This window comes from Caenorhabditis briggsae (genome assembly GCF_000004555.2).
Source record: "Caenorhabditis briggsae complete genome, chrX, whole genome shotgun sequence".
Classification (NCBI taxonomy): Eukaryota; Metazoa; Nematoda; class Chromadorea; order Rhabditida; family Rhabditidae; genus Caenorhabditis; species Caenorhabditis briggsae.
The window spans coordinates 12,112,944-12,122,921 of NC_013491.2; the positions used below are offsets into that span (position 1 = coordinate 12,112,944).

A 9,978-nucleotide genomic window follows, 5' to 3' on the forward strand; every position below is an offset into this window, starting at 1 on the left:
GATATAGAAAAGACAGCTCCTCATTGTAAATCATTTCACCTCCTTTCTGAATTTCGAAGCATCAAATTTTATTCTTATCTTGATGTCAATAATTGACATTATCTTCTGGTTAGATATGGAAGATAATGTAAACTAATTTCTAGATTTCTAGAAAATGTAATGATGACTATGAACTACTGACCATCAGCGTCAAGCGGTGTATTTATATTGTGTTAGTGAGCGTACCAAACGATAGTAGTCAAAACCTTGATCAATGTTTTATAGCTTCTGAAAGATATACAAGGACAACAATAGGTGTAAAAAACAATATAAATCAACAAAAACAAATAAGATCTTATGAGATTAGTAGTTGGTTTCATTTGCTTCTTGTTGTTGAGCTTGCTGTGCTCCTTCGTCCGCAGAAGATTTTCGCTCATCCGCGTTCTCATGCTCGACCATTGCTTTCTTGAAAGCTTCACGGATAGATTCCCTAATGCACCTCTCACAAGGGTTTCATCGAGCGACGTCGTTGTTCCCATTTCCCACTTGCTGTGCTCTGTCGTCTGCTTCAATAACTTCAGCGAAAATTTCAGATTTTTGGACGCATTTTTCAAAAACCTGGAAAAAAAATAGAAAATGATCAAATGTGAAATACAACGTTTTGAACATGATCACAGAGATTGTGGCTTACTTTTAAACAAATAATACTTCATTAATACACACTCCTGTGTATGGTATGGATGTTCAAAGTGTCAACTAGAGATCAAGCGTCAGGCTCACTTTAAGTCATTCTGGGAAAGTGGGTTGAGAGAATTTTGTATTTTTTTTCGGATAGATATCAATACTACAGTTGTAGTTGAAGCTATGAAACATGAGTTCCTATTCAGGGATGCCCATTCCTGGTCCAATTGATCTGTTTTCTTTAGAAGTCCAAGCTGTGACATTCCTGTGTTGGGTCAGATTGATTTCTGAAAGTGATGGAATCTCATGTTAATTGTTTTTAAACAGTCACAACAACTTCTTCTTACAAGTGCAATGTGAAACTGATGAATGGAGCACTCGGGAACAGAAACTGAATCAGTAGTCTGTTTGATCAGTATTTTACTTAACGAAATCTGTCTCGAAATGTTTTTTTTGCGTTTCCATGGGCATCCCTGAATAGGCAGTCATGTTTTATATCTTCAACTAGAACTGTAGTATTGATATCTATCCGAAAAATACAAAATTCCCTCAACCCACTTTACCAGAATGACTAAAAGTGAGCCTGACGCTTGATTTGGGTTGTCTCACTGTTTATAAATTCAGCGTTTGGAGCTTGAAGAATCATATTTTCGAGTGAAAAATGGCTAGATATTGTAGAAGATCACCTGAAAAATGATAAAAACATAAAAAGTACCAAGTATCGACCATTTGAAATCCTGGAACGATGGTAGAACAAGCTCAGAAGCCGGAAATCTCAAGTTGACTATTTGAACATCCCTTCCATACACAGAATTGTGTTTTACTAAGGTATTATCTGTTTAAGAGGTTACCAGAATCTCTTTGATCATGTTGTAAATGTTATATTTCACATTCATTGTCGTTTTCTATTTTTTCCATTTTTGAAAAATACATCCAAAAATCCGAGATTTTCCAAAAAGTGAATTTTTTTGATAAACTTTTTTCTGGTTTTTTTTCAAGGTGAGAATACATAAGCACCACTTGGGTTCAAGCGAGGGGGTCAGAAAGCGCGCTCCAGTAAATTTTTCAAAAAATCTCAATTCGCTGCCGAACTTCGTTGGCTGAGTATCACAGTTATTAAACGATGAGCGAGAATACGCGCGTTGCATCCCGTTGATTTTTAAGAAATAGATCATGATCTAGTTCAAACCCGCGTTCATTTAAAATTATTAAATTTCTTCTGGCCTACGAGTTTGCTGGGGCGCTTTTTCTGACCCCCTCGCTTGAACCCAAGTGAAGCACCAATTTTCTCGAGTTTTTTGCTTCGTTTTACAACAAAGTTTGACTCATCAGCTCTATTTTGAAGAACGTTACTGTTGAAAAAGCAAGACTTGAAACACTTTTGAGCGGTACTGTAGCCATGGTCTCCCAAAGGTGTTTTTTCGAAAATCGACATTTTTTGATTTCACACAGTCAAACCATTCGGACAATTTCCGTCCTAGTAAACTTCTTTGCAGAGATAGAATAAAAGTGTAATTGAGTTTTTTGTAGCCCCTAGTTCTATAAGATGCAGTTTAGTTTGAAACTTTATCTTCTGTCTGTACAAAGTTATGACTTTTCGAATAGACTTGACCCACTTTTTCTGAAAAATTACGAAAAGTTTTGCCATTCTGTTATAACTGCGCATGGGCCGCTTATATTATCCGTTTTGTGCTAGTCCAGAAAAGGGACATTATTTGCCACCAATATCTTAGAAAAAGCGAAAGGGCACTTCGGGTACTTCCCTTGTCAGAAACAGGAAAGTAGTTTTGATTTCCAACTTCATATGCATTCATAAGAATTTACGAAACAACGCTGAAAAATTTTGTTGAATTCTATCTTATTTCTCTGGCGCCTCTCGTGGAAGACGGAGAACGCATTTTGCCATGGCGGTAGCTGTTATCGTTCCTTGACAAGGGAGGTGTTTTCAGACAGTGTTTGAGAATTTCTTGAAAATTGGTACACATATACTTTCGGACATGGTAAATAACGAAACAACTTTTTTTCGTGCCCCTCGGTACCTAGAAGCTGAGCGTCTGAAATTTCACCCCATTTTCAAGTCATTCAACACGCGACTTCTCCCCCTTTCTTATACGCATTGGAAAAGCGTTAAGAACAGCGAGGTGTGGTGTAGCGGCGAGGAGGGAGGAACAATGTCTGACAAGGGTTGTGTTCAATCCCTCTCTCGGCCAAAACTTTCTTTTTTGTTTTTTTTTGTTTTGTTAAAACTCATACGTCTGAAAATTCTTCAAATTTAAAACTTTAAAACTTTATGAAAAACTAATATGTACCAGAAAATAGATTTTTGCGAGAAAAAAGGAAATTATTACGAAACTAACAACAATTATGATGATGGATAATGAAATGTGAGATGTGAAAATTATTTCAGGAAAGTTTCTGACTAAAACGATCCGACATTTTACACTTTATCATATTTCCACATCTAAACCCTAAATATCTATTCTTTTTCACTGAATTCACTATTTCTACAAGATATGTGTTCACTGTAGACTTTAACCTTTTTCATTTCTCGCATTGTTTTTATTTCCCTTCTCTATTCGAAAGTATTTTACTTTTAAAAAGATTTTTTTTCTAGGCAGAAGAATGCCATCGACTTCAAATCAACCACCGCTCAACCCAACATCAGTGAATGGTAGCGACGATGAATATGACGATCTTGGGGAAATTTTTCCCTCTCCTGAACGTGGGTCTTGTTAGTTTTTAAAACAAAAACAAATCAGTTTTGGAACTGAATTTCATTTATCGAATTTTTTCTCGTTCTAAATTTGAGCTTCTTTTCAGACAAAGAATTTTTCATGAAAGTTTTTTTCAACACTTGTGTTTTTTTCTTTTCGGATGTCGTAGGCAGTACAGTTTTCAAGTACCAAATGGCAACAAAAGAACTTGGAATCATGCATTTGCGGAGAGCATATGATTTTGTAAGCCATGAGGAATATGCGGAATGTGTGAAAAGAGTCGACAGATATGGAAAGATGATAGAAAAGCTATCAGTTCAAGAAGGAGTCATTGTTAGATATAAGACATACTCTTGTTTTAAAAAATTACACGGTAGGATTGCTCTGGTTAAGTAGATCAAACTTTTTTTCAGAAAAGAATAAACTACACTATGCTTTCGTCGAGAACTTTGGCAAAGTTTTTGAATTGCCCCAGAGCGTTGCATTGGGCAAAAATGCAAAAATACTCGCAAGATACAGTAACAATTTTGACCGGGATCTCATCACAAGACGCCAGTGCATAGAGGAAAAACATGCTAATGATCGAAAAATGAAGACATTGGAACAAAAAATAGCAAGTGATGAATCATCCGAAGAATTGAACGAACAGATAGACCATTTGAAAGCAGAAAAAACGGAATTGGAACGCAAAATCAAATTCTTGTGGCACAAGCGCAAGTGGACTCGTGATAGGTGCCGGGAAGCAATCCCAATGGTTGAAAATCTTCGAAGACAAGTCATTGGTCGTGCTGCAAATCTCAAAATTGTCTTTGTGATCGACTCGTTTGATGAAATCATGAAAAGAAGTTAGTTTCATACACAACAGTCTTTTGAAGGGCACATTTCCGGATTTCCGGGTTTCGATGTTTTTTTGAATGAATTGTTTACTAAATTTAGAAAATTTTAGAGAAGTCTCAGAAAAAAAAAATATTTAAATGTTTCCAATTAAAATCATAATTTGGAAAAAATATTAATTTTTCTTTTTTGGCCTACTTTCAACTTTAAAGTGTTTCGTTTTCTAGTTTTAATCGCTTCACAAAACAAAGCAATACAAATTTTCATTGTACATTACTTATAAATCAAGTATTTGTTTAAATTAGTATCATCATATGAAATCCCACGAAGTTATAGTCTCAGTAAAACGTCAAAAAGTGAAATTTAAAAAAAATTCAATTGTTCAGAAGCTGAACTTGCAAATCCTTCCCGAAAACCAGTTAAAAGGAATAGAAAACAGCCGCGACTATTACCCTCTCCTCGCCAAGGTGAGTAGTTCAACCTTTCTTTTTCTGTCAAAAAGACCACCAGATAAAACATTTTTGTGCGTGAAAATCTTTATTACTGAAAAAAGTTCATTCAGCATCACGACGCGAGCCAAGAGGAATTGCTTCACGCAGATTGCCGGGTGTGGTAGGAGTGAGGAGAAGCAATAGATCAAGACGACATTAGCCTGATCTAGTAACAAAGTAATAATGATACTAAAAAACAATAAATTTCGACGTAAGGGGTAAGTCACATCTCCCTATTATTCCATACTTTTCAGATTCCTCGACATGCTCTTTGCCATTGTTTCACTAATTCACGCACAATGATTTTTTACAAATCTAAGTCTTATCTTCAAAACTAATTTTCAAAAATCACCCCGTATTCCTGCATCTCTAATTTTTCCAAAGTTCATTCTGATTCTGTTAATTTCTCAATCGAACAGATCTCCTATAATATTATCATATGCTCCCATTTCTTCTGAACAAATATGAGTAATGAATGATTGTGAAAACTTACACTGAAAAAATTTGACGCTAAGTTTCCTTGCGAAACTCTGTAAATGTTATTATTTTGGCCAGCTTCAGGATGTTATCAAATTATCTCATCTTCTTCGTTCCATTTCAATATCTTCTTTCGTATTAATTTCATGAAAGTTTTCTGAATAAAGTGTTGGTGTTATTTTTTCAAAATTTTGTTGCCTGACCGATTCTCCGACCTCAAACGCATGCCCCCTGAAAACTTCGCAGAACCCAAGTTCGCGACTTTGCCACATTTTTCTACGCATTGCGCAACAGATAAGATCTGTCAAACCGTTTACGTCGAATTCTCATTCCTTTTTTTATCTTCTCCATTTTCTGGGTAAGATAATTCATCATTTTACCTCTCATAAACGCTGACTTCTTTGGTTTCTTGTCAACAAAAACGCAAGTTAAAGGTAATCTGTCTTATCTTATTAAAAGAATACGGTTCTCAATTCATGATTTACTCTTAATATCGTTGGTTCTCTCATTCATTAGTTCTCTTATCTCCACCCAAACATCGAGAAGGTTGCATTTTTTCGTACCGATTTCTCATCATCTCTCGAATTGCCGTTGTTTTTTTTTCGCGGTTCGAATAGACGGTGTGGGCTACCAAATTATCTTTTTCGAGTTGGGCGGAGTTTCGAGAACGTTTCATCCTATTCTGCCACCGAGAACATTCCGCTGTGAGTATTCTTGACAGTGCCTCTATCTGATGTTACTTTATTCTATTATCTATTTTTAATTAGCAGTAATCCTTGATGCACTTTGAATATAACTGTCTTGAAACTGCGGCGTTATTCCTGTTTTTTTTTCAGGAAAAGACATGTTCGAGCAACATTGGAAAAAATCGAACGGAAATTCAGGAAAGGTCTTATTCTCAAAGTTGGACAGCAACGACGAAGGTCAGTTTACAATATTTTATGAGGATTTTTGAAAGATTTTTTACTTATTTGACAGTTTTCTTTAGAAAAGAATAATGATAACTGAATGTGAGATTGAAATTCCTGTCAAAATGATTGAATCAGTCTTTATAAAAAACAAACGTCACAATATGATACTGTATTACTTAATTTAAAATTAATGACTGGAAGCTCTCTCGGTTCCCCTAAAAACTATCGAAAAGCCGTTGACTTACAAAACGTTTATCCTAATATCAAAAACATTTTTTTTCGCCTTGTAGGTGTTTATGTCTTAAAGGCACCAAAATAAATATGCTTAGACTATTTAAATTTCATATTACGGGCTCTAAACCAATGAACCCTAAGAACGCGATGAACCCTCTATGTACCATTTTTTGATGTTAGACCGTTTCTCCGGGGATTGAGCAGATTATACATCTTTTGAAAATGCATATTGCACTTTTTTCATACGTCACAATTCATGATCATGGAACGATGTCTCTCAAATGATTCGGTACCTAACTAAAACTGTCCATATTGTCTTGACGATTCATTAAATTAAAATTATGCCATGTCAGGTTCATGACCAGCAATAAAAGTGCAATAATCCTCTTTTACAATTATATTGAATAACATTACTTTGTCAACTGCTTTTTACGAAACGGTTAACTATCTGTCATACGGTACCAATTGCTAATCTATTCTGACACTGCGCAAAATTTACTCAAGATGCGGCCTGCCACATTGAACAGTCAAAAACGCATTCTCTCGAAATTATCGTTTAACTAAAATAGTTATCTTTGAACGGTTCGGCAGCGAATCTACCGTAATCCTTGAGTTGAACATACAAACAAGTATCTTGTTTGAAAACAACCTTGACGAATCTACTTTCTACAGTACTCTTCTTTGGCCTGTCTTTTCTAATCTTACATTATGTCCCGAATACCAGTTTAGTCTTACGAATTCGGCAACTCAAGGTTGTGCACTTTGTGTTTACAAACCCCATATGTCACCATTCAATTTCATATTTGTCAACCGTTTCATCTCATAGTTTTTCGCAAGATAGGCATTTATTGCAAAAACAGTCAACTTTTATAATGTTAGAAACATAGTGGAGTGTGGAAAGCATTACATCTAGATTAGTTGAAGTTGAAAAAATTGATCTGAAATTTTCAGAAGAAAGTCTTCTTGTGGAGTCCGATGAAGAGAATCGAGTTTCCGAGCATAAGCAACTTGATTATGCTCTTTTTGAATTCACCGATGAGGGTTGTGCTATTCTTGAGCCCAGAGAAGAAGTTGCCGATGATGTTGTCGATCAAGATGCCGATGAGGTTGTCGATGAGGTAGCTGAAGAGATTTCTGATGTTGTTACTGACGAAGAACATGAGACTTCCGAAAATGAAGATGTTGCATCGCAAATAGAGAGTGTATACACTATTGATAGTGAAGTTTCTCGTCTGGAAAAATTGAGATCGGAAAGCAGTTATTCGGAACCTGTGATCGTAGGTTAGTCCAAGCGCATTTTAAAGCAACACGTTGAAATATGTTCCAGGACCTGGGGTGGAATCCTTCCTTGAAGCTTCAAGATTGCTTAAGTTTTTTGAAGGAAAGAACTTCAAAGAGTTCACAAAACATTTGCAAAACATTCGTGAAACTCACCAGAAAATCGCTGCTCTCGGAAAAATTTACAATGATGATTTCCGTTTTGAGTACGTCGAGATTGGGATCATTGATCGCATGATAACAGTGGTGGCAGAAGACGTGGCTCGGAAAGCAGGAGACGAAGATATAATTCGAATGAAGAGATTGTTCAAACGCCTAAAGCACATTTATAAACGAATGGACACTGTCGTAGAGCTCAATAAAAAGATTGAAGACATGCTCAATAATGTACTACTGCTGAAAAACAAATTGAAAAGACAAGCGCAAACATTGGGATTGCATTTTCTTTGCAATTTTCTGGATACTAAATTCGACGAGGTAAAAAAAAATTCTCACGTTTAACAGGATTATTACTCATTTCAGCTCTCTTTGTTGGACGAGGAAAATGAATATCAAGAGGATGGAATTCGAGAATATATTCTTCATGCCAGTAACAAGTCTGACAACGGGAGTGATTCAGGCGGAAGCGATGCTTCAGATCCCTTTAGTGATCCAGCTGATTACGTCCAATCAAATACTGGCATTTTTGGTCCTCAAGTCAATGAGCCTGAAAATGATTTTGATCTATCTGGTTGGTAACATGAAATTTTACTATCCATACTATCAATCATTTATCAAAACTAACTTCTTGTGTTTTACAGAATTGGAAGGCGAGAATAACGACTGGTACGTGCAGAAATGGACAGTTGAACAAGATTGCAGTTCGGATGCTTTCAGCTTAGTGACGACGATTTCGATGAAATATCAATTGATGTAATCAGATCAACTTTTGTTTGAGGCGTTAGAGCCTTTCTATTACAGGTCTTGCGTTATTTTGGTCAATTGGTATCAATTTTTATCATCTCGACATTTTACCTGTTTTTTATTCAATTTGAATTTTCCTGTAACCTTTTTTAAAATCCAAAATTTTCAAGTGTAGTTTAGTTTTTATTTTGAAAATTCGTTGTTTAAGTTGTCTATGTTTTTTTTTTTGCTTTTCGACTATCCGCTGTTTATGTTGCAATTTTTGGGTTGGATTGGTTTTTTTTGTTGTTGTTTCCTAAACTACTAGTTTTCATTTCACTTTTTTGCCATGATTTCTGCCACTTCCATATATCCTACCTCTATTGTAGTTGCTACCTCTGTTGTAATTTCTGCCTACCTCTTTGTTAAAATGCAAACATGTTTAAATTTGTAGTTCACTTTTTGAAATGAAGTTCAAAAAATATTTTCAGCAGAACGATACAATCTTGTTCACATGAAATCCCAATTTTTTTATGATTTTGAAAATATTTTAAAAATACAATGCAATTTTTCAGAAGGGTAAGTGTTCTGACCGACGGTAGGTTCATGACAAGCTTTACAGTTTATTGAGTCTTCAGGTTTGGCCAAATAACGGACGACGACAGACGAAGAACAAAAAAACCTTTCAAACGGGTCAAGCTGATTTTGAGCCTTCTAGCTAGGAGCCTATTAAACTGAAAATTCAAACTTTTAAAATATGCTTAAAATTTTTACCTGAAACTTCAATAAAAGTTAGCAAAATGTTTTCATGGATCAATTCATTCATCAAGTACAAAAAAAATAGCGGTCCTAATAAAGATTTTCGCAACTTTTTTCCGTGAATGACTGAATTGTTGGTTCTGTAGCTTACTGGAAATGTGATTAATCAGATAGAGGCGAGTGAGAGTCCGAACATTTTTTTTTCGCATTTACTATGGAGCCAGTATTTCGAAAACAAATTGTTTTTATTGGAATCGCTGAAGAGGTTTCATCAAAAATCCACAATAAGGAAAAACTGTTTTCTAGTTACCTACATTATCTAATGCATATAATGAAGGGACCTAAACCGAAGTGCCCCACTATTTCCATATGTAAAATTGTGAAAAGTGAATAGACCAGCAAGTGCAAGGCGGGAGCCGTACTCAAAGCTGCATGTTTGGTAGATGGGATGCCATCTACTCAACCAACCGTGCACACCATCTGCCTGGGTGTCTGAAGGAGTACCGTGCAAAAAGTAGTCCACTCTGCGGTTTTCGAGCATAACTTTCTTCAAAAAAGAGCTGAAGAAGCAAACTTTTTCGTAAAATGTAGCAAATCATTCAAGAAAATTGATGCAAAAGTATACCCATCTTGAAAAAAATTAGAAAACATTTTAAAGGTAGGTGGACAGGAGATTTTCCGTAGGATTTTTGATGCCGGGGTATTCATTCTACCGTAACGGTGTACAACGCTTAATGT

The 9,978-nt window shown here is 35.7% G+C and overlaps 2 protein-coding genes across 2 annotated transcripts; both read left to right on the plus strand.

Moving 5' to 3' along the window:
* Positions 1–3,282: 3,282 nt before the first annotated feature.
* On the plus strand, positions 3,283–4,859 carry CBG27766 (the record flags this gene model as incomplete). Its single annotated transcript, XM_045239864.1, has 5 exons — positions 3,283–3,382; positions 3,481–3,747; positions 3,788–4,219; positions 4,595–4,675; positions 4,771–4,859. The coding sequence occupies 5 exons, from the start codon at positions 3,283–3,285 to the stop codon at positions 4,857–4,859; spliced, it is 969 nt and encodes a 322-aa protein (XP_045099096.1).
* A 1,161-nt stretch (positions 4,860–6,020) lies between these two features.
* CBG27767 lies at positions 6,021–8,515 on the plus strand (the record flags this gene model as incomplete). Its single annotated transcript, XM_045239865.1, has 5 exons — positions 6,021–6,099; positions 7,273–7,602; positions 7,649–8,076; positions 8,122–8,329; positions 8,400–8,515. The coding sequence occupies 5 exons, from the start codon at positions 6,021–6,023 to the stop codon at positions 8,513–8,515; spliced, it is 1,161 nt and encodes a 386-aa protein (XP_045099097.1).
* Between the last annotated feature and the right edge of the window lie 1,463 nt (positions 8,516–9,978).